At 46.1% G+C, this 25,532-nt stretch overlaps 1 protein-coding gene across 10 annotated transcripts in view; it reads left to right on the plus strand.

Annotated features, from left to right (window-relative positions):
• The window catches only part of LOC144495209 (nipped-B-like protein), a 728,344-nt gene that overhangs the window by 310,227 nt on the left and 392,585 nt on the right, over positions 1–25,532 (plus strand). For all 10 annotated transcript variants that reach the window (XM_078215273.1, XM_078215271.1, XM_078215278.1 and 7 more), the window contains 2 exons: positions 17,358–17,552; positions 22,434–22,505. In XM_078215273.1, the coding sequence (XP_078071399.1) occupies positions 17,358–17,552; positions 22,434–22,505 (267 nt within the window). The remainder of the gene's footprint in view (positions 1–17,357; positions 17,553–22,433; positions 22,506–25,532) is intronic.

Consider the following 25,532-nt stretch of genomic DNA (forward strand, 5'->3'; position numbering starts at 1 on the left):
CAATGCTTCACCAATCTCCTCCGGTTCCACACATAACTTCCCTCTGCCATCTATAACTGGCCCTAAACTTGCCCTAACCAACCTTCTGTTCTTGACATACCTATAGAACGCCTTAGGATTCTCTTTAACCCTATCCGCCAAAGTCTTCTCATGTCCCCTTTTAGACCTTCTAAGCTCGCTCTTCAACTCCCTCTTAGCCAATCTAAAGCTTTCTAGTGCACTACCCGAGTGCTCACGTCTCATCCGAACATAAGCCTCCTTTTTCTTTTTAACCAACAAAGAAACTTTTTTGGTGCACCACGGTTCCCTAGCCCTACCAATTCCTCCTTGCCTGACAGGGACATACCTATCACAGACTCGCAGTAGCTGCTCCTTGAAAAAACTCCACATGTCGGACGTTCCCAGTCCCTGTAATCTCCTAGTCCAACCTATGTTTCCTAATTCTCTCCTAATAGCCTCATAATTACCCTTCCCCCAGCTAAAACCACTGGCCCGAGGTTCATGCCTATCCCTTTCCATCACTAAGGTGAACGTAACCGAATTGTGGTCACTATCACCAAAATGCACACCAACTTCCAACTTCCATTGGTAAGGCCACACTTGGAATACTGTGTGCAATTCTAGTCACCCTATTATAGAAAGGATATTATTAAACTAGAAAGAGTGCAGAAGAGATTTACTAGGATGCCAACGGTTCTTGATGGTTTGAGTTATAAGGAGAGGCTGGATAGACTGGGACTTTTTTCTCTGGAGTGTAGGAGGCTGAGGGGTGATCTTATAGAGGTCTATAAAATAATGAGGGGCACAGATCAGCTGGATAGTCAATATCTTTTCCCAAAGGTAGGGGAGTCTAAAACTAGAGGGCATAGGTTTTAGGTGAGAGAGGAGAGATACAAAAGTGTCCAGAGGGGCAATTTTTTCCCCACACAGGGTGGTGAGTGTCTGGAACAAGCTGCCAGAGGTAGTAGTAGAGGTGAGTACAATTTTGTCTTTCAAAAAGAATTTTGATAGTTACATGAGTATGATGGGTATAGAGGGATATGTGCCAAATGCGAGCAATTGGGATTAGCTTAGGGTTTTAAAAAAGAAAGGGCGGCATGGACAAGTTGGGCCGAAGGGCCTGTTTCCATGCTGTAAACCTCTTGACTCTATGATGCACGATTTGATTTGATTTGATTTATTGTCACATGTATTAACATGCAATGAAAAGCATTGTTTCTTGAGCCCTGTACAGACAAAGCATACCGTTCATAGAGAAGGAAACGAGAGCGTACAGAATGTAGTGTTACAGTCATAGCTAGGGTGGAGAGTAAAATCAACTTAGTGCAAGGTAAGTCCATTCAAAAGTCTGACATCAGGGAAGAAGCCGGTTGGTATGTGACTGCAGACCTTTGTATCTTCTTCCCGACTGAAGAAGGTGGAAGAGAGAATGTCCAGGGTGTGTGGGGTCCTTAATTATGCTGGCTGCTTTTCCGAGGCAAGTGCAGACGGAGTCCATGGATGGGAGGCTGGTTTGCGTGATGGATTGGGCTACATTCGCGACCTTTTGTAGTTCCTTGCGGTCTGGGGCAGAGCAGGAGCCATACCAATCTGTGATACAACCAGAAAGAATGCTTTCTATGGTGCATCTGTAAAAATTGGTGAGCGTCATAGTTGACATGCCAAATTTCCTTAGTCTTCTGAGAAAGTAGAGGTGTTGGTGGGCTTTCTTAACTATAGTGTCGGCATGGGGGGACCAGGACAGGTTGTTGATGATCTGGACACCTAAAAGCTTGAAGCTCTTGACCCTGTAGACAGGGGCATGGTCTCCTTTACACTTCCTGAAGTCAATGACAATGTCCTTCGTTTTGTTGACAATGAGGGAGAGATTATTGTTGCAGCACCAGTTCACCAGATTCTCTATCTCATTCTTGTACTCTGTCTCGTCATTGTTTGAGATCCGACCCACTACGGTGGTGTTGTCAGCAAACTTGAAAATCGAATTGGAGGCGGTGGAAGCAAGCACACTAGCAACATTTAAGAGGCATCTGGATGGGTATATGAATAGGGAGGAAATAGAGGGATACGGACAGAGTAAGGGCGGACAGATTTTTCTTTAGTTCGGTTAGGGCATCATGATCGGCACAGGCTTGGAGGGCCAACGGTCGTGTTCCTGTGCTGTACTGTTCTTTAAGTCAGGAGCATGATGGATTGCTCCCCACTTGCCTGGATGATTGCAGCTCCAACAACTATCAAGAAGTTCGACATCATCCAGGACAAAGCAGCCTGCTTGATTGGCACTACATCTGCCCCTTCTACCATCGGCGCTATTAGCAACTGTGTGTACTATAAACAAGATGCACTGCAGCAATTTACCAAAGATGTGCGGCATGGTGGCACTGTGGTAGGCACTGCTGCCTCACAGTGCCAGGGACCCGGGTTCGATTCCCGGCTTGGGTCTCTGTCTGTGTGGAGTTTGCACATTCTCCCCGTGTTTGCGTGGGTTTCCTCCCGGGTGCTCCGGTTTCCTTCCACAGTCCAAAGATGTGCAGATTAGGTTGATTGGACATGCTAAATTGTCCCTTAATGTCCCGGGATGTGATGGGTTAGAGGGATCAGCAGGGTAACTAAGCGGGGATAGGGTCTGTGTGGGATTGGTGTCGGTGCAGACTCGATGGGCCAAACGGCCTCATTTGCACTGCAGGGATTCTATGAATCTATGATCCTTAGATAGCACCTTCCAAACCCACAACCACTTCCATCTGGAAGGACAAGATCAACAGACACATAAGACCACCTGCAAGTTCCCCTCCAAGGCACTCACCATCTTGACTTAGAACCATAGAACATTACAGCACAGAAACAGGCCTTTTGGCCCTTCATGGCTGTGCCGAACCATTTTTCTACCTAGTCCCACTGACCTGCACCTGGACCATATCCCTCCACACCCCTCTCATCCATGTACCTGTCCAAGTTTTTCTTAAATGTTAAAAGTGAGCCCGCATTCACCACTTCATCTGGCAGCTCATTCCACACTCCCACCACTCTGTGTGAAGAAGCCCCCTCTAATATTCCCTTTAAACTTTTCCCCCTTCACCCTTAACCCATGTCCTCTAGTTTTTTTTCTCCCCTAGCCTCAGTGGAAAAAGCCTGCTTGCTTTCACTCTATCTATACCCATCATAATTTTATACACCTGTATCAAATCTCCACTCATTCTTCTACGCTCCAGGGAATAAAGTCCTAACCTGACGTCGGTGGTGGGCAAGTTATTGGAAGGTGTGATAAGGGATAGGATCTACAAATATTTGGATAGACAGGGACTTATTAGGGAGAGTCAACATGGCTTTGTGCGTGGTAGGTCATGTTTGACCAATCTATTAGAGTTTTTCGAGGAGGTTACCAGGAAAGTGGATGAAGGGAAGGTGGTGGATGTTGTCTACCTGGATTTCAGCAAGGCCTTTGACAAGGTCCCTCATGGGAGGTTAGTTAGGAAGGTTCAGTCGCTGGGTATACATGGGGAGGTAGTAAATTGGATAAGACACTGGCTCAATGGAAGAACACAGTAAGAAGTTTAACAACACCAGGTTAAAGTCCAACAGGTTTATTTGGTAGCAAAAGCCACACAAGCTTTCGAGGCTCTGAGCCCCTTCTTCAGGTGAGTGGGAATTCTGTTCACAAACAGAACTTATAAGACACAGACTCAATTTACATGAATAATGGTTGGAATGCGAATACTTACAACTAATCCAGTCTTTAAGAAACAAAACAATGGGAGTGGAGAGAGCATCAAGACAGGCTAAAAAGATGTGTATTGTCTCCAGACAAGACAGCCAGTGAAACTCTGCAGGTCCACGCAACTGTGGGAGTTACAAATAGTGTGACATAAATTCTGATTCTAGGATCGCATGATAAAGACTCAGGAGGAAAAAAGCAGAAATATTTATGTGAAATAGTGTGACATAAACCCAATATCCCGGTTGAGGCCGTCCTTGTGTGTGCGGAACCTGGCTATCAGTTTCTGCTCCGCGACTCTGCGCTGTCGTGTGTCGCGAAGGCCGCCTTGGAGAACGCTTACCCGAATATCAGAGGCCGAATGCCCGTGACCGCTGAAGTGCTCCCCAACAGGAAGAGAACAGTCTTGCCTGGTGATTGTCGAGCGGTGTTCATTCATCCGTTGTCGCAGCGTCTGCATAGTTTCCCCAATGTACCATGCCTCGGGACATCCTTTCTTGCAGCGTATCAGGTAGACAACGTTGGCATCTCCACATCAATGGAAGAAGCCAGAGAGTGGTTGTGGAGGATTGCTTCTCTGAGTGGAGGCCTGTGACTAGTGGTGTGCCACAGGGATCGGTGTTGGGTCCATTGTTGTTTGTCATCTATATCAATGATCTGGATGATAATGTGGTCAATTGGATCAGCAAATTTGCTGATGATACAAAGATTGGAGGTGTAGTGGACAGTGAGGAAGGTTTTCAAAGCTTGCAGAGGGATTTGGACCAAGTAGGAAAATGGGCTGAAAAATGGCAAATGGAATTTAACGCAGACAAGTGTGAGATATTGCACTTTGGAAGGACAAACCAAAGAAGAATGTACAGGGTAAATGGTAGGACTCTGAAGAGTGCAGTTGAACAGAGGGATCTGGGAATACAGGTACAGAGTTCCCTAAAAGTGACGTCACAGGTGGATAGGGTCGTAAAGAGTGCCTTTGGGACATTGGCCTTTATAAATCGGAGTATCGAGTATAAAAGTTGGAGTGTTATGGTAAGGTTATATAATAAGAAGTTTAACAACACCAGGTTAAAGTCCAACAGGTTTATTTGTTGGACCTGTTGGACTTTAACCTGGTGTTGTTAAACTTCTTACTGTGTTTACCCCAGTCCAACGCCGGCATCTCCACATCAAGGTTATATAAGGCATTGGTGAGGCCGAATTTGGAGTATTGTGTACAGTTTTGGTCACCGAGTTACAGGAAGGATGTAAATAAGATTGAAAGAGTGCAGAGAAGGTTCACAAGGATGTTGTCGGGACTTGAGAAGCTGAGTTACAGAGAGAGATTGAATAGGTTGGGACTTTATTCCCTGGAGCGTAGAAGATTGAGGGGAGATTTGATTTGATAGAGGTGTATAAGATTTTGATGGGTATAGATAGAGTGAATGCAAGCAGGCTTTTTCCGCTGAGGCTAGGGGAGAAAAAGACCAGAGGGCATGGGTTAAGGGTGAAAGGAGAAAAGTTTAAAGGGAATATTAGGGGGGGCTTCTTCACGCAGAGAGTGGTGGGAGTGTGGAATGAGCTGCCGGATAAAGTGGTAAATGCGGGGTCACTTTTAACATTTAAGAAAAACTTGGACGGGTTCATGGATGAGAGGGGTGTGGAGGGATATGGTCCAAGTGCAGGTCAGTGGGACTAGGCATAAAATGGTTCGGCACAGACAAGAAGGGCCAAAAGGCCTGTTTCTGAGCTGTAATTTTCTATGGTTCTATGGTTCTATTCAACCTTTCTCTGTAACTCAGTTTCTCAAGTCCCGGCAACATCCTTGTAAACCTTCTCTGCACTCTTTCAACCTAATTAATATCCTTTCTGTAATTAGGCGACCAAAACTACACACAATATTCTAAATTCGGCCTCACCAATGTCTTATACAACCTCACCATAACATTCCAACTCTCATACTCAATACCTTTGATTTATAAAGGCCAATGTACCAAAAGCACTCTTTGCGACCCTATCTACCTGTGACGCCACTTTTAGGGAATTATGTATCTGTATTCCCAGATCCCTCTGTTCTACTGCACTCTTCAGTGTCCTACCATTTACCTTGTATGTTCTACCTTGGTTTGTCCTTCCAAAGTGCAATACCTCACACTTGTCTGCATTAAGCTCCATCTGCCATTTTTCAGCCCATTTTTCTAGCTGGTCCAAATCCCTCTGCAAGCTTTGAAAACCTTCCTCACTGTCCACTACACCTCCAATCTTTGTATCATCAGCAAATTTGCTGATCCAATTTACCACGTTATCATCCAGATCATTGATATAGATGACAAACAACAATGGACCCAACACTGATCCCTGTGGCACACCACTAGTCACAGGCCTCCACTCAGATAAGCAATCCTCCACTACCACTCTCTCTGGCTTCTTCCATTCCATTGAGCCAATGTTTAATCCAATTTACTACCTCTCCATGTATACCTAGCGACTGAACCTTCCTAACTAACCTCCCATGCGGGACCTTGTCAAAGGCCTTACTGAAGTCCATGTAGACAACATCCACTGCCTTCCCTTCATCCACTTTCCTGGTAACTTCCTCGAAAAACACTAATAGATTGGTTAAACATGACTTACCACGCACAAAGCCATGTTGACTCTCCCTAAGAGTGCAGTAGAACAGAGGGATCTGGGAATACAGATACATAATTCCCTGTCTATCTAAATATTTGTCGATCCTATCTCTTAGTACTCCTTCCAATAATTTACCTACTACTGACGTCAAACTTACCGCCCTATAATTTCCCGCATTACTTTTTGACCCTTTTTTAAACAATGGAACAACATGAGCTATCCTCCAATCATCCGGCACCTCACCCGTGGATACCGACATCTTAAATATATCTGCCAGGGCCCCTGCAATTTCAACACTAGTCTCCTTCACGGTCCAAGGGAATACCCTGTCCGGTCCTGGGGATTTATCAACTCTGATTTGCCTCAAGACAGCAAGCACCTCCTCCCCTTTAATCTGTATAGGTTCCATACTTGTTTGCCTTATTTCCATAGACTTCATGCCAGTTTCCTTAGTAAATACGGATGCAAAAAACCCATTTCATATCTCCCCCATTTCTTTTGGTTCCATACACAGTCTACCACTCTGATCTTCAAGAGGACCAATTTTATCCCTTACTATCCTTTTGCTCTTAATATACCTGTAGAAGCTCTTAGGATTATCCTTCACCTTATCTGCCAAAGCAACCTCCTGTTTTCTTGTTGCCCTCCTGATTTCTTAAGTAGTTTCTTGCACTTTTTATACTCCTCAAACATCTTATTTGTTCCCTGTTGCCTATACATGTCATACATCTCTCTCTCCTTCTTTATCAGAGTTCCAATATCCCTCGAGAACCAAGGTTCCTCATTCCACTTTGCCTTTAATCCTGACAGGAACATACAAACTCTGCACGCTAAAAATTTCTCCTTTGAAGGCCTCCCACTTACCAATCACATCCTTGCCAGAGAACAGCCTGTCCCAATCCACGCTTTTTAGATCCTTTCTCATTTCTTCAAATTTGGCCTTTTTCCAGTTTAGAACCTCAACCCGAGGACCAGATCTATCTTTATCCGTGATCAACTTGAAACTAATGGCGTTATGATCACTGGAACCAAAGTGTTCCCCTACACACACTTCCGTCACTTGTCCTAACTTGTTTCCTAATAGGAGATCTAATATTGCATCCTGTCTAGTTGGTACCTCTATATATTGATTTAGAAAATTTTCCTGAACACATTTTCCAAACTCTAACCCGTCTAGACCTTGAACAGTATGGGAGTCCCAATCTATATGTGGAAAATTAAAATCCCCTACTATCACAACTTTATGTTTCCTGCAGTTGTCTGCTATCTCTCTGCAGATTTGCTCCTCCAATTCTCGCTGACTATTGGGTGGTCTATAATACAACCCCATTAATGTGGTCATACCTTTCCTGTTTCTCTGCTCCACCCATATGGCCTCTGTAGACAAGCCCTCTAATTTGTCCTGCCTGAGCACTGCTGTAACATTTTCCCTGACTAGCAATGTCACCCCCCCATGCTTCATCCCTCTGCCTCTATCACATCTGAAACATCGGAACCCTGGAACATTGAGCTGCCAGTCCTGCCCCTCCTGTAGCCAAGTTTCACTAATTTAAGAAAAAATGTTTTCTTTACAGCACAGAACAGGCCCTTCGGCCCACGATGTTGTGCCGAGCTTTATCTGAAACCAAGAGCAAGCTATCCCACTCCCTATCATCCTGGTGTGCTCCATGTGCCTATCCAATAACCGCTTAAATGTTCCTAAAATGTCTGACTCCACTATCACTGCAGGCAGTCCATTCCACACCCCAACCACTCTCTGCGTAAAGAACCTACCTCTGATATCCTTCCTATATCTCCCACCACGAACCCTATAGTTATGCCCCCTTGTAATAGCTCCATCCACCCGAGGAAATAGTCTTTGAATGGCTATAATGTCATAATTCCATGTGTCAATCCACGCCCTCAGCTCGTTTGCCTTCCCCACAATACTCCTGGCATTGAAATAGACACACCTCGGAAGATTATTACCACCACACACAACCCTTCTATTTGTGATTTTGCATGAACTATTGACATCATTTATTTTCACCCCCGCTCCACTATCTGCTCTGGCACTCTGGTTCCCATCCCCCTGCAAATCTAGTTTAAACCCTCCCCAATAACACTAGCAAACCTCCCTGCAAGTATATTGGTCCCCTTGCAGTTCAGGTGTAACCCGTCTCTCTTGTACAGGTCCCACCTGCCCCAGAAGAGGTCCCAATGGTCTAGAAATCTGAAACCCTGCCCCCTCCACCAGTTCCTCTGCCACGTGTTCATCCGCCCGAGCATCCTACTCTTACCCTCACTGGCACGTGGCACAGGTAGCAATCCTGAGATTACTACCCTCGGGGTCTTGCTTTTGAACTTCCTACCAAGCTCTCTATACTCACTCTTCAGGACCTCCTCACTCTTCCTTCCTCCGTCATTGGTACCAATGTGTACCATGACATCTGGCTGATCACCCTTCCACTTCAGAATGCTTTGCATGCGATCAGAGACATCCCTGACCCTGGCACCCGGGAGGCAACAAACCATCCGGGAGTCTCTGTCACGATGACAGAACCTCCTGTCTGTACCTCTGACTATCGAGTCCCCTATCACTACCGCTCTCCTCCTCTTCCACCCTCCCTTCTGTGCTGCAGAACCAGACTCAGTGCCAGAGATCCGACTGCCGCTGCTTGCCCCAGGTAAGGCATCCCCTACAAAAGTATCCAAATCGGTATACCTGTTGTGGAGGGGAATGGCCACAGGGGAACCCTGCTCTGCCTGCCCTTTCCCTTTCCCTTGCTTGATGGTAACCCAATTACCTGTGCTCTGTGTCTTTGGCGTAACTGCCTCCCTGAAGCTACTATCTATAAACGCCTCATTCTCCTGAATGATCCGGAGGTCATCCAGCTCCCGCTCCAGTTCCCTAACGCGGTTTGTTAGGAGCTGCAGCTGGATGCACCTCCTGCAGGTGTCGTTGTGGGTGTCCCTGACTTCCCACATCCTGCAAGAGAAGCATTCCAACATCCTGCCTGGCATTCTTTCTACTCTGAAGAAACAAAAACAACTTACTGGAACTTACCCTCGCCTCTGCCTGTTCACGCCGAAGCCTGTTTGAGCCAAAGCCGTCCCACTCTGCTCCCTCTCACTCCACCGCCCGCTCACAATGCTGCCCGCTGGATAGAGCGGCCTGGTTTTTAAACCTTCCGCGCGCTACTGGCTGACGTCAGGCGCCTGCGCAGTCTCGCGTTCCACTCGCTGCCTCCCTTGCTCCGACTCAAAAAATTCACTGGGACCTACTTCCGGTTTAACACTCCCGGCTGCCTTGGAGAGAAAAAAACTCAGAAAAAAAGAGTAAGTTAAAAATACCTCTTACCTACGAGCTCTCCTCACTTGAACCACCACTCTAGCTGCTCCTCTGGAATAATGAGGTCGAACCCTCTAAGGTAAGTACCTTTTAAGGAAAGAAAAACTTCCCAGGTTTCAGTTGGAAATATATTGCTTTTTCTTTGCAGTTGCTGGATCAAAATCTTGGCATTCTGTCTCTAATGGCATTGTGGGTCTACCCACAGCATGTGGACTGCAGCGATTCAAGAAGGCAGTTCACCACCACCTTCTCAAGGGCAATGGGTGCTGGCCAGCCAGCGACATCTATGTCCCACGATTGAATTAAGAAAAACACCTGGTCAATCTTTGTTCCATCTGCAAACTCACTAATCCTACTCCCCACATAATCATCTGTGTCATTTATATAAATGTCAAATAATTGTTGGCCCAACACTATACATTGGTACGCCATTGGACACTGCCTTTCAGTCACTAAAGTAGCCTCCTGTCATTACCCTCCCCTACAACTGAACCAATTTTGAATCCACTTTATCAAATTACCCTCTATCCCATGTGAATTTGCCGCCTTTCTGAGTCTTTCTTTTGGAACCTTGTCAAAGGCTTTGCTGAAATCCATATAAAATACATCGATTGCACTACCCTCGCCTATGCACCTGGTCACCACCTCAAGTCAAATTAGTTAGGCATGACCTCCCTCTGACAAAGCCTGAAATTAAAAGAGAAAATGTTGGAAAATCTACGCAGGTCTGGCAGCATCTTTAAGGATAGAAAAGAGCTGACGTTTGGAGTCCAGGTGACCCTTTGTCAAAGCTTTTATCCACTGACTATCCCTGTTCAAGCTTTGGCTTTCCAAGTAGAGTTTTTATCTCTTTCAGAATCTTCTCCAATAGTTCCCCTACCACTGACGTGTCACTCGCTGGTCTCTAGCTCCCTGGCTTATCGCTACAACCTTTCTTAAATGGCAGAACCACACTAGCAATTCCCCAGTCCCCTGGCCAGAGGAGGAATTTAGAATTTGGGTCAGAGACCCTGCAATCTCCTCCCTTTCCCCTTCTAGTTTGCTTTTTGCTGCTTGATGTTTGCTAAGTTTTCTTTTACAAGTTAGACATTTGTGTCTTCAGTCTTGTTCTGAGGGCATGGCGGCACAGTGATTAGCATTGCTGCCTCACAGCACCAGAGACCCGGGTTCAATTCCAACTTCAGGTAAGTATCTGTGTAGAGTTTGCATGTTTTCCCTGTGTCAGCGTGGGTTTCCTCTGAGTGCTCCAATTTCCTCCCACACTCCAAAAGCTGTGCAGGTTAGGTGGATTGGTCATGCTAAAATACCCCTTAGTGTTCCCAAGATGTGTAGGTTAGGGGATTTAGCAGGGTAAATATGAGGTTACGAGGATAGGGCTTGGGTAAGCATCAGTGCAGACTCGATGGGCCGAGTGGCCTCTTGCACCATAGGGATTCTTCTGTGAAGTCAAGTATGGACAGGAATGGGGGAACAAAGAAAAGTACAGCATGGGAACAGACCCATCGGCCCTCCAAGCCTGTGCTAATCATGATGCCCTAACTGTAAACAAACCTTCTGGTCTTATTCAATCCGTATCCCTCTATTTCCTCCCTATTCATGTACCCATCCAGATGCCTCTTAAATATTGTTAATGTGTCTGCTTCCACCACCATCTCTGGCAGGACGTTCCAGGTACCCACCAGTCTCTGTATGAAAAACTTCCCTCACACATCACTCTTAAACATCCCCATCTTACCTTGAACCTGTGTCCCCTGTAATTGACACTTCCACTCTTGGAAAAAGCCTCTGACTATCCACCCTGTCCGTGCCTCTCATAATTTTGTAGACCTCTATCAGGTCTCCTCTCAGCCTCCCCTTTTCCAGTGAAAACAATCCTAGTTTATTCAACCTCTCCTCATTGTCAACACCCTCGAGACCAGGCAACATCCTGGTGAACCTTCTTTGCCCTCTCCAAAGCTTCCACATCCTTTTGGTAGTGTGGTGACCAGAACTGCACGCAGAACTCCAAATGCGGCCTAACCGTTGTTTTATATAGCTGCAATGATTTCTTAACTCTTGTACTCGATGCTGATGAAGGCAAGCATGCCATATGTCTTCTTAATCACCTTGGCCACCTGTGTTGCCACTTTTAGGAACTGTGGACCTGCACGCCCTGATCCCTCTATGTTAATGTTCCTTAGGGTTCTGCCATTTACAGTATAATTCACACCTAAATTTGATCCTCCAAAATGCATCACCTCAAATTCGCCCAGATTAAACTCCATCTGCCATTTCTGTACTCAATTCTCCAATCTATATCTTGTTGTATTCTCTATCAATCCTGGCACTATCAGCAACTGCACCAATCTTTGTGTCATCCGCAAACTTACAAATCAGACCACCCACATTTTCCTCCAGATCATTTATATATACTACAAACAACAGAACTTGGGGTGCTTGTCCGCAGATCCCTGAAGGTGATATGACGGGTTAATAGAATAGTTAAGAAGACATACAGGATACTTGTCTTTATCAGTCATTGCAAAGGTTATAAGAGCATCGTGATTATGTTGGATTTGTACAAATCTTTGCTTAGGCCATGGCTGTAGTACTGTGTTCAGTTCTAGTGCCTCACTATAGGAAGGAAAAATTGCACTAGAGAGGGGGCAGTAGGGATTCCCCAGGATGCTACCTGGAATGGAGCATTTGAACTGTGAAGAGAGGCTGCGTAGGCTCAGGTTGTTTTCTTCAGAGCAGAGGAAGCTGATGAGGGACCTAATTGAGGTGTACTTTGCTGGATTGCTGGACTTGCGGATAGCGAAGAGCATTGTCGGGCAATACAGCAGGATATAGATAGGCTGGAAAATTGGGCGGAGAGGTGGCAGATGGAGTTTAATCCGGATAAATGCGAAGTGATGCATTTTGGAAGAAATAATGTAGGGAGGAGTTATACAATAAATGGCAGAGTCATCAGGAGTATAGAAACACAGAGGGACCTAGGTGTGCAAGTCCACAAATCTTTGAAGGTGGCAACACAGGTGGAGAAGGTGGTGAAGAAGGCATATGGTATGCTTGCCTTTATAGGACGGGGTATAGAGTATAAAAGCTGGAGTCTGATGATGCAGCTGTATAGAACGCTGGTTAGGCCACATTTGGAGTACTGCGTCCAGTTCTGGTCGCCGCACTACCAGAAGGACGTGGAGGCGTTAGAGAGAGTGCAGAGAAGGTTTACCAGGATGTTGCCTGGTATGGAGGGTCTTAGCTATGAGGAGAGATTGGGTAAACTGGGGTTGTTCTCCCTGGAAAGACGGAGAATATGGGGAGATCTAATAGAGGTGTACAAGATTATGAAGGGGATAGATAGGGTGAACAGTGGGAAGCTTTTTCCCAGGTCGGAGGTGACGATCACGAGGGGTCACGGGCTCAAGGTGAGAGGGGCGAAGTATAACTCAGATATCAGAGGGACGTTTTTTACACAGAGGGTGGTGGGGGCCTGGAATGCGCTGCCAAGTAGGGTGGTGGAGGCAGACACGCTGACATCGTTTAAGACCTACCTGGATAGTCACATGAGCAGCCTGGGAATGGAGGGATACAAACGATTGGTCTAGTTGGACCAAGGGGCGGCAGAGGCGTGGAGGGCCGAAGGGTCTGTTTCCTGTGCTGTACTGTTCTTTGTTCTTTGTATAACATTATGAAGGGTATGAACAGGATAGATAGGAAGCAGGTGTTCCCCTTAGTTGAAGGGTCAATAATGAGGGGGCATAGTTTTAAGGCGAGGGGCGATTTAAAGGGGATTTGAGGAAACATTTTTTCACCCAGAAGGTGGTGAGAGTCTGGAACCCAGTGCCTGGGAGGGTATTAGAGGCGGGAAACCTCACAACCTTTAAAAAGTACCTGGTGAGCACTTGAAATATCATAACATTCAAGGCTATGGGCCAGGTGCTGGAAAGAGGGATTAGTGTAGTTTTGTCAGTGCAGATTCAGTGGGCTGAAGGGCCTTTTTGTCCTGTATGAGTCTGACTATTAATAAGAGATAATATCAGGGTAGTACTGAGGGATGACATAGGCTCTGAGGAACAAAACGTGGAATCATTATGGGTAGAGATGAGGAATAGTAGAGGGAGAAAGACACTAGTAGGTGTGGTATATAGGCCCCCAAATAATAATGTTGAGGTAGGGAGGGCTATAAACAAGCAGATAAGGGATGCGTGTAAAAACGGAACGGCAATAATCATGGGGGACTTCAACATGCACATTGACTGGCAGACTCAAGTCGGTAAGGGTGGAATGGAGGAAGAGTTCTTAGAATGCTGTCGGGATAGTTTCCTTGAACAGCATGTTACGGAACCGACGAGGGAACGAGCTATTTTGGATCTGGTATTGTGTAACGAGGTAGGTAGAATTAAGGAACTTATTGTGAAGGACCCTCTTGGGTCTAGTGACCACAATATGGTCGAATTTCTGATTCAGATGGAAGAGGAGAAAGTTTGGTCCCAAACCAGTGTCCTCTGTTTGAACAGAGGGAAATATGATAGGATGAGGGATGAATTGGCTAAGGTAGACTGGGAGAGCAGGCTGGCAGGTAGGATAGCTGAGGAACAGTGGAGGATTTTTAAGGAGATCCTTTTCAGTTCTCAGCAAAAATATATTCCAGCAAAAAACAAGGATTGTAAGAAAAGGGAGAACCAGCCGTGGATAACGAAGGAAATAAAGGAGAGTATTAAAATAAAAACAGCTGCGTACAGAGTGGCCAAAAATAGTGGAGAAACAAGTGATTGGGAAAAATTTAAGAAACAACAAAGAGAGACTAAGAAAGCGATAAAGAAAGGAAGGATAGACTATGAAGCTAGGCTAGCAATTAATATAAAAAATGATAGTAAAAGTTTTTATAAATATATAAAAAGGAATAGAGTGGCTAGAGTGAATGTTGGACCCTTGGAGGACGAGAGGGGGGAGTTAATAGTGGGAAATGAGGATATGGCTGAGTCTTTAAATAAGTTTTTTGTGTCGGTCTTCACGGTGGAGGACACAAATAGTTTGCCAAATATTAACGATAGAGGGTTGGCAGCAGGAGAAATACTTAATACAATTAATGTTACCAGAGAGGCAGTGCTGGGTAGACTAATGGGACTGAAGGTGGACAAGTCCCCGGGTCCGGATGGAATGCATCCCAGGGTATTGAAAGAAATGTCAGAGGTAATAGTGGATGCGTTAGTGATTATTTATCAAAACTCGTTGCATTCTGGGGTAGTGCCGGTTGATTGGAAAACGGCTAATGTTACGCCGCTGTTTAAAAAAGGAAGGAGACAAAAGGCGGGTAACTATAGGCCGGTCAGCTTAACGTCTGTAGTAGGGAAAATGCTGGAATCCATTATTAAAGAGGAGATAGCAGGGCATCTGGATAGAAATGGTTCGATCAATCAGACGCAGCATGGATTCATGAGGGGAAAGTCGTGCTTGACGAACATGTTGGATTTTTATGAAGATGTGACTAGGGCGGTTGATGGAGGAGAACCGGTGGATGCGGTGTTTTTGGATTTCCAAAAGGCGTTTGATAAGGTGCCCCATAAAAGGCTGCTGAAGAAGATTAGGGCACACGGAGTTGGGGGTAGTGTGCTAAAGTGGATTGGGGACTGGCTATCCGACAGGAAGCAAAGAGTCGGAATAAATGGGTGTTTTTCCGGTTGGAGGAAGGTAACTAGTGGCGTGCCGCAGGGATCGGTACTCGGGCCGCAACTATTTACCATTTATATAGATGATCTGGAGGAGGGGACGGAGTGTAGGGTAACGAAGTTTGCAGACGACACAAAGATAAGTGGAAAAGTGAATCGTGTGGAGGACGGAGAAGATCTGCAGAGAGATTTGGACAGGCTGAGTGAGTGGGCGAGGATATGGCAAATGGAGTATAACGTTGATAAATGCGAGGTTATACACTTTGGAGGAAATAATAACAAATGGGATTCCTATCTCAATGGAAACAAATTAAAACATGCTACCGTGCAAAGGGACCTGGGGGTCCTTGTGCATGAGACGCAAAAGCCCAGTCTGCAGGTACAACAGGTGATCAAGAAGGCAAATGGGATGTTGGCCTATATTGCGAGGGGGATAGAATATAAAAGCAGGGATGTCTTGATGCACCTGTACAGGGCATTGGTGAGGCCGCAGCTGGAATACTGTGTGCAGTATTGGTCCCCTTATATGAGGAAGGATATATTGGCATTGGAGGGAGTGCAGAGAAGGTTCACCAGGTTGATACTGGAGATGAGGGGTTTGGATTATGAGGAGAGGCTGAGGAGATTGGGTTTGTACTCGTTGGAGTTTAGAAGGATGAGGGGGGATCTTATGGAGACTTATAAGATAATGCGGGGGCTGGATAGGGTGGAGGCGGAGAGATTCTTTCCACTTAGTAAGGAAGTTAAAACTAGAGGACACAGCCTCAAAATAAAGGGGGGTCGGTTTAAGACAGAGTTGAGGAGGAACTTCTTCTCCCAGAGGGTGGTGAATCTCTGGAATTCTCTGCCCACTGAGGTGGTGGAGGCTACCTCGCTGAATATGTTTAAAGCGCGGATGGATGGATTCCTGATCGGTAAGGGAATTAAGGGTTATGGGGATCAGGCGGGTAAGTGGTACTGATCCACGTCAGATCAGCCATGATCTTATTGAATGGCGGGGCAGGCTCGAGGGGCTAGATGGCCTACTCCTCCTATTTCTTATGTTCTTACGACTAAGTATGGGCAATAAAAAAGTTGACCTAACCAGCAATGCCCACATTTCGTGGAAGATTTAAAAAAGCAACAAATAGGTCTGTCATTCTCCGTTTTCTCTCTCTCCCTTTTAAATAGTGATGATGTGTAGATGTTGGCGTTGATCTGGGGTAGGCACAGTAAGATCAGCAGGGTCTATGCCCTATGACATTCAATGGAATTAACATCACTGAACTCCCCATTTGGAAACTCTTCCAAGCCACTCACCATCCTGACTTGGAAATACATTGCTGTTTCTTTACTGTTAATAGAGTCATAGAGGTTTACAGCATAGAAACAGGCCCTTCGGCCTAACTTGTCGATGCCGTCCTTTTTTTTAAACCCCTAAACTAATCCAAATTGCCCGCATTTGACCCATATCCCTCTATACCCATCTTAACCATGTAACTGTCTAAATTCTTTTTAAAAGACAAAATTGTACCTGCCTCTACTACTACCTCTGACAGCTTGTTCCAGACACTCACCACCCTCTGTGTGAAAAAATTGCCCTTCTGGACACTTTTGTATCTCTTCCCTCTCACCTTATACCTATGCCCCCTAGTTTTAGACTCCCCTACCTTTGGGAAAAGATATTGACGATCAAGCTGATCTATGCCCCTTATTATTTTATAGACCTCTATAAGATCACCCCTCAGCCTTCTACACTCCTGAGAAAAAAGTCCCAGTCTATCCAGCCTCTCCTTAACTCAAATTGTTGCTGGGTGAAAATCCTAATAGCATTGTAGGTGTACCTACACTGCAGCAGTTCAAAAGGTGGCTCATCACCATCTTCTCGTGGGCAATAAATGCTGGACTAGCCAGAACAAATATTTTAAAATCCGTTAAGATCAAAGTCAGTTAGTTGTATTGAGGTAAAACGAGTTGATGCTTGAGACGCTTGGTTGTGATGGTTTAAAAAAAAGAGTGCAAAGTAATCCATGCAAAGGGGTTCACTTCTATAATACAAACAATCTGATTTTTACAGCTTCCAGGAAGAGGCACAAGAAGGATCGAGGAGGGGCAGATAAAGCCTGGGAGTGTGAAGAACGTGACCGCCGGATTCTAAATGAATTAAGAAGAGGCAGCTATTCTATTGAAGGCAGGCGGAGCTCAGGAAGCAGATATCGGGAGCGGAGCCCTGGATCTGAGGAGGATTCACCCCCTCCCAGCCTCATTGATAGTAAGAATGCATTTTTGTCAATAGAATAAATCAGATTTTCTGGAAATGGCCTGACTTTAACTTTATTACAATGCAGTATATGTCACCATGAAGTGCATTTGTTGCCCTGGAGTTTAATTTGGGGTCATGCAGATGTTTTGCTGATAAGAATATGAAGTCACATTTTTGAGTTTTATTGCCTGAGATGCATGGGGTAACTTAAAATAGTGCAGAGTTAATGGACAGTTACTGCCAGAAAGTCTGTTTGGAGCAAATTTCTTTCAAAACTTTTCACCACTTACCTATCACCTTTTGAGCTTTCAAACATTTGCTGTCATGGAGAAGGGGAAAGAGGGAGCTGTTCTGTTGGAGTAGAATTTACTTGAACCAACCGAGACTAGGCCCTAGCAAATCATATGACCAGAGCCAGTGATTGAAAAGTTGGTACCAGGGAGTAGGGAAATTAATCAATCTAAAGGAAAAAGTCAAGGCAATAAAACAGTATATTTTGGGGTAAAGTTATGCAGGTTGCAACAGGGAGGAGCAAAATGTGTAATGGTAACGTGGTTCCATTAATAAATTGGATAATTGTGACAAGTTAATATTAAAGATGGGTTCTCTGAATTTTTTTATTTATTCATTCATGAGATGCGGGTGCCACTGGCTGGACTGCATTCGTTGCCATCTCTAATTGCCCTTGTAAAGGGCTGAATGTAAAAACGCATGTGTAGCAAAATAGATGAATTAAAGAAACATGATTGCATGGCAACCAAAAATGCAAACTAAACATTCCAGGGGAAATGGAAAAGAAGGCAGAGTAGTCCTGAAGATACAGGATCTTTAACCTCTATTTATAACAATCTGAGGTCCCTATCTGCTTCAAGAAGACGACCATCATCCAGGTACCAAAGAAACGCCAGGCAGCGTGCCTTAATGACTGTCGTCCGGTGGCTCTGGCATCCATCATTATGAAGTACTTCGAAAGGTTAGTCATGGAACAAATCAAATCTGGTCTCCCAGATTACCTGGATACACTACAGTTCACCTGTCGCCGCAACAAGTCCACGGCAGACGCCATCTCCCTGGCCCTACACTCAATCCTGGAACACCTAGTTAACAAAGACACCTATGTCAGACTCTTATTTATTGACTACAGCTCAGCCTTCAGCACCATTATTCCCACAAAACTCATCTCCCAACTTCGTGGCCTGGGGCTGGGCTCCTCCCTCTGTGATTGGATCCTAGACTTCCTAACCCACAGACCGCAACCAGTAAGGACAGGCAACAACAACTCCTCCATGATCATCCTTGACACTAGTGCTCCGTAAGGCTGTATCCTCAGCCCCTTAATATAATCTTTATACACGTACGACTGTGTAGCCAAATACCCCTCCAGCTCAATTTTCAAGTTTGCTGATGACACAACCGTAGTTGGTCGAATCTCAAGCAATGATGAGACGGAGTATAGGAAAGAAGTAGAGAATCTGGTGAACTGGTGTGATGACAGTGATCTCTCCTTCAATGTCAATAATACGAAGGCGATGGTCATCGACTTCAGGAAGCTCAGTGGAGGACATGCCCCTGTCTACATTAATGGGGACGAAGTGGAAATGGTCGAGAGCTCCAGGTTTTTGTGTCCAGACCACCAACAACCTGTCCTGGACCCTCAATGGCAACGCTATAGTCAAAGCCCACCAATGCGAAGGAAATTTGGCATGCCAGCTACGACACACTCCAACTTTTACAGATGTACGATAGAACGCATTCTTTCTGGTTGTGTCACAGCTTGGTATGGCTCCTGCTCTGCCCAACACCACACTAAACTCCAAAGAGTCGTGAACGAAGCCCAGTCCATCACACAAAACCAGCCTCCCATCCATTGACTCCGTCTACACTTCCCGCTGCCTTGGTAAAGCAGCCAGCATAATCAAGAACCTCACGCATCCCAGACATGCTCTCTTCCACCACGTTCCATTGGGAAAGAGATAGAAAAGTCTGAGGACATGCACCAACAGAAGCAAGAACAGATTCTTCCTTGCTACCGTCAGACTTTTGAATGAACCTACCTCCTATTAAGTTGATCTTTCTCTAAACCTTTGCTATGACTGCAACACTACATTCTGCACACTCTCTTCCTCTGATTATGGTATATTTTGTCTGTATAATGCACAAGAAACAAGACTTTTCATTGTATATTAATACATGTGACAAATCAAATTAAAAGGATGATTCTGACTTTGGGATCGTGGTCCTTTTGTGACCTCCATCTCTACAGACGTGCATTTGATATATATTGCACTTCAGACAATTTTAAAAAACACAATGGAGCTTAGCTTCCAAACGCAACTAGGCCGTTGCTTCCCCTCAGTACAGCCAATGGTCTGTACATGGTACAGACTTGCTATTGAACCTGCCGGGAGGGGAGGGTGGGTGGTGGTGTGCATTCATGCAGTCAACTTGCCCTTGCTGCCTGTGCAATCTTTCTTATTGAATGTGGCAGGAGGCAGTGGCGGAGTGGTATTATGACTGGACTCGTCATCCAGAGACCCAGGGTAATGTTTTGGGGACCTGAGTTCGAATCTCAGCACAGCAGATGGTGACATGTGAATTCAACACATGAATCTCTCTCCCCCTCTACCTCTCTCTCTCTCTCTCTCTCTCTCTCCCTCCACCTCTCTCTCAGGCACTCACCTGATGAAGGAGCAGCGCTCCGAAAGCTCATGCTACCAAATAAACCAGCTGGACTTCAACCAGGTGTTGTGAGACGACTTATCCACCTTCCCATCCCTCCCCCCCTCACATCCCTCCCCCCCTCACATCCCTCACCCCCTCACATCCCTCCCCCCCTCACATCCCTCCCCCCCTCACATCCCTCCCCCCCCCCCTCACATCCCTCCCCCCCCCTCACATCCCTCCCCCCCCCTCACATCCCTCCCCCCCCCTCACATCCCTCCCCCCCCCTCACATCCCTCCCCCCCTCACATCCCTCCCCCCCTCACATCCCTCCCCCCCTCACATCCCCTCCCCCCCCCCCCCCCCCCCCCCCCCCAACCCCCGGCCCACCCCAAACCCCCCCGCCCCCCCCGGCCCACCCCAACCCCCCACCCCCCCCTCGCCCCCCGGCCCACCCCAACCCCCCCTCGCCCCTCTTCTCTCTCCCTCTGCCTCTCCCCATGCCTCTCCCCTCCCTCTCTCTCTCTATCTCTATCTCTCTCTCTCTACCTCCGCTCCCCCCTCTCCTGGGAAACTATTTTGCTGATCTTTTGACTGCCAACCTTGTTTTCTTGGTTATAAAGTGATAGCAGGTGGACTTTTCCTCAACTTGTGCCCTAATCCCTGTAGTCTATAAAGCTGCTTAGCTTTATTGACTAATAAGAGAAGTTGACTACGATTGCATAATTGAAATTTAACATGCAGAATTGCCATAGAATCAGAGTGCAGAAGAGGCCCTTTGACCTATCGAGTCTGCACCGGCACACGAGAAACACCTGACCTCTCACCTAATCCCATTTACCAGCGCTTGGCCCCATAACCCTGAATGTTATGATGTGCCAAGTGCTCATCCAGATACTTTTAAAAGGATGTGAGGCAACCCGTCTCCACCACCCTCCCAGACAGCACATTCCAGACCTCCCTCTGGGTAAAAAAGTGTATCCTCACGTCCCCTCTAAACCTCCTGCTCCTCACCTTGAGCCCATGGCCCCTTGTGACTGACCCTTAAACTTAGGGGAACAGCTACTCCTTATCCACCTGTCCATGTCTCTCAATCTTGTACACCTCAATCAGATCACCCCTCAGTCTTCTCTGCTCCAATGCAAACAACCGAAGCCTACCCAACCTCTCTCCATAACTTACATGTTCCATCCCAGGCAGCATCCTGATGAATCTGCTCTACACCCCTTGCCGTGCGATCACATCTTTCCGATAATGTGACGACCAGAACTGTACACACTATTCTAGCTGTGGCCTTACAAAAGTTCTATGCAACTCCAACATGACTTCCCTGCTTTTGGAATCTATGCCTCGATTGATAAAGACAAGTGTCCCATATGCCTTTTTCACCACCCTCCTAACATGTCCCTCCGCTTTGAGATGTGTGGACAAACATGCCAAGGTCCCTTTGTTCCTGGAACTTCCTAGTGTCATGCCATTCATTGGATACTTCCTTGTCAAATTACTCCTCCCATCTCGTGCTTTTCCTTGATGGAAGTGTGTTCGATTTGTCCGGTTTTTTTTAGCAGACCTGGCAAAGGTACTTGGAATAAACTTTGGATTGGATGTAATGCAGATTCACTAGATGGAATTCTGGAATGAAACTGTTGGCCTAAGGAGAAGTGTTGGTGTGGGGGGAGGGGGTTATGGTCCCATATTGAGCTATGAAAGGGCAAGTGTTCTTGAGACATCCGTTTAAGAATCTTTTGGGGATGTAATTACAGGCGAAACAGACAACTTCTGGGTTGTTTTCAAAGAAGAATCGGAACCTTAATTAATGAATGGGGACATGAAATCAAAAGAATAAGTTCTATTTGAATACAAATTGAAGTCCAGGTACTTTTTAAAGGATGTGAGGCTGGTGACGATATGGAATGCACTGCCTGGGCTCCCAGGGCAGAAATGACTATCACAAGGGGGCAGGCACAGTGGGCCAAATGTGACCTCTTGCACTATAACATTTTTGTGATTTTGCATACATTTCAGTCCTGTTTGGTAGTTGTGTGCTTTGCTCCCTGGGTGTTGTGCTTTTCTGATCATTCCATATTATGATTGCTTCACTTGGGATTGTATATGCAATGTGTCATTTTCGCGAGATTTTGTTTCTGTTCAGTGCAGCAACCTTGATTAGTTTAAAAATCTATAATTAACAGTACAAAGTATTAAACTTTATTCAATTCTAATTTACAGTTGCCAGAAAGATGAGGAAAAGAGAAAAACAAAAGAAAAGGAAAGCATATGAACCTAAACTTACACCTGAAGGTAAATCCACCGCCTCAAACATTTTGGGCATGGAGTTAGAGTGCCTTGGACTGCAATTTTAATGATGTTGAACATTTAACTGTTGGGATTCCTGGTTAGGGTCTACCACAAAAACACCGCTAGAAATAGAAGCAGTAGGCTCCTTAAGCCTGTCCTGCCATTCAGTACGGCCATGGCTGATCTATGCCAGCCTCAGCTCCTTTTCTGTGCCATTTCCCCATAACCCCCTATTCCTTGATCTATCTACTATTTATCCACCTCCACTTTAACTGAAGGCCTGCTTCTTCACTGCTGCTCAGTGTGTCGTTTCTGTTTCAGTATAGATGGAAGCAGTGCATTCAATGTTTACATTGCATATGAATTTGAAATCGGGTACCACCAGAATAAAAAACTAACTGTGCCTAGTATTTACTTTCATTTGATGTGAAGTCAGATACTACATTTGTTGGAACATGGTCATATTGAGCTGTTGGGAGCCAGAGATTCACGACACATTAAAAGCAATGCCTTAAATATGTACGCAGTAAGAAGTCTCACAGCACCAGGTTAAAGTCCAACAGGTTTATTTGGTAGCAAATACCATAAGCTTTCGGAGCGCTGCTCCTTCGTCAGATGGAGTGGAAATGTGCTCTCAAACAGGGCACAGACACAAAATCAAGTTACAGAATACTGATTAGAATACGAATCCCTAAAGCCAGCCAGGTGTTTAAGAACATAAGAAATAGGAGCAGGAGTAGGCCATCTAGCCCCTCGAGCCTGCCCCGCCATTCAATAAGATCATGGCTGATCTGACGTGGATCAGTACCACTTACCCGCCTGATCCCCATAACCCTTAATTCCCTTACCGATCAGGAATCCATCCATCCGCGCTTTAAACATATTCAGCGAGGTAGCCTCCACCACCTCAGTGGGCAGAGAATTCCAGAGATTCACCACCCTCTGGGAGAAGAAGTTCCTCCTCAACTCTGTTTTAAACCGACCCCCCTTTATTTTGAGGCTGTGTCCTCTAGTTTTAACTTCCTTACTAAGTGGAAAGAATCTCTCCGCCTCCACCCTATCCAGCCCCCGCATTATCTTATAAGTCTCCATAAGATCCCCCCTCATCCTTCTAAACTCCAACGAGTACAAACCCAATCTCCTCAGCCTCTCCTCATAATCCAAACCCCTCATCTCCGGTATCAACCTGGTGAACCTTCTCTGCACTCCCTCCAATGCCAATATATCCTTCCTCATATAAGGGGACCAATACTGCACACAGTATTCCAGCTGCGGCCTCACCAATGCCCTGTACAGGTGCATCAAGACATCCCTGCTTTTATATTCTATCCCCCTCGCAATATAGGCCAACATCCCATTTGCCTTCTTGATCACCTGTTGTACCTGCAGACTGGGCTTTTGCGTCTCATGCACAAGGACCCCCAGGTCCCTTTGCACGGTAGCATGTTTTAATTTGTTTCCATTGAGATAGTAATCCCATTTGTTATTATTTCCTCCAAAGTGTATAACCTCGCATTTCTCAACGTTATACTCCATTTGCCATATCCTCGCCCACTCACTCAGCCTGTCCAAATCTCTCTGCAGATCTTCTCCGTCCTCCACACGATTCACTTTTCAGTGAACATTGTACAGACAATGTGGGTGGAGGGAGCATTAAACACAGGTTAAAGAGATGTGTATTGTCTCCAGACAGAACAGCTAGTGAGATTCTGCAAGCCCAGGAGGCAAGCTGTGGGGGTTACTGATAATGTGACATAAATCCAACATCCTGGTTTAGGCTGTCCTCATGTGTGCGGAACTTGGCTATCAGTTTCTGCTCAGCGACTCTGCGCTGTCGTGTGTCGTGAAGGCCACCTTGGAGAACGCTTACTTCAAGATCCAAGGCTGAATGCCCACCTCCAGACGCTGAAAGATGCCCTCATAAGAACAGGATATGGCGCTCGACTCATCGATCAACAGTTCCGACGCGCCACAGCGAAAAACCGCACCGACCTCCTCAGAAGACAAACACGGGACACGGTGGACAGAGTACCCTTCGCCGTCCAGTACTTCCCCGGAGCGGAGAAGCTACAGCATCTCCTCCGGAGCCTTCAACATGTCATTGATGAAGACGAACATCTCGCCAAGGCCACCCCCACACCCCCACTTCTTGCCTTCAAACAACCACGCAACCTCAAACAGACCATTGTCCGCAGCAAACTACCCAGCCTTCAGGAGAACAGTGACCACGACACCACACAACCCTGCCACAGCAACCTCTGCAAGACGTGCCGGATCATCGACACGGATGCCATCATCTCACGTGAGAACACCATCTACCAGGTACACGGTACCTACTCTTGCAACTCGGCCAACATTGTCTACCTGATACGCTGCAGGAAAGGATGTCCCGAGGCATGGTACATTGGGGAAACCATGCAGACGCTACGACAACGGATGAATGAACACCACTCGACAATCACCAGGCAAGACTGTTCTCTTCCTGTGGGGGAGCACTTCAACAGTCACGGGCATTCAGCCTTGGATCTTCAGGTAAGCGTTCTCCAAGGCGGCCTTCACGACACACGACAGCGCAGAGTCGCTGAGCAGAAACTGATAGCCAAGTTCCGCACACATGAGGACGGCCTAAACCGGGATGTTAGATTTATGTCACATTATCAGTAACCCCCACAGCTTGCCTCCTGGGCTTGCAGAATCCCACTAGCTGTTCTGTCTGGAGACAATACACATCTCTTTAACCTGTGTTTAATGCTCCCTCCACCCACATTGTCTGTACCTTTAAGACCTGGCTGGCTTTAGGGATTCGCATTCTAATCAGTATTCTGTAACTTGATTTTGTGTCTGTGCCCTGTTTGAGAGCACATTTCCACTCCATCTGATGAAGGAGCAGCGCTCCGAAAGCTTATGGTATTTGCTACCAAATAAACCTGTTGGACTTTAACCTGGTGTTGTGAGACTTCTTACTGTGTTCACCCCAGTCCAACGCTGGCATCTCCACATCTTAAATATGTACGACCATAAAACAACTCC

This window comes from Mustelus asterias, chromosome 6 (assembly GCF_964213995.1).
Source record: "Mustelus asterias chromosome 6, sMusAst1.hap1.1, whole genome shotgun sequence".
NCBI classification, from domain to species: domain Eukaryota; kingdom Metazoa; phylum Chordata; class Chondrichthyes; order Carcharhiniformes; family Triakidae; genus Mustelus; species Mustelus asterias.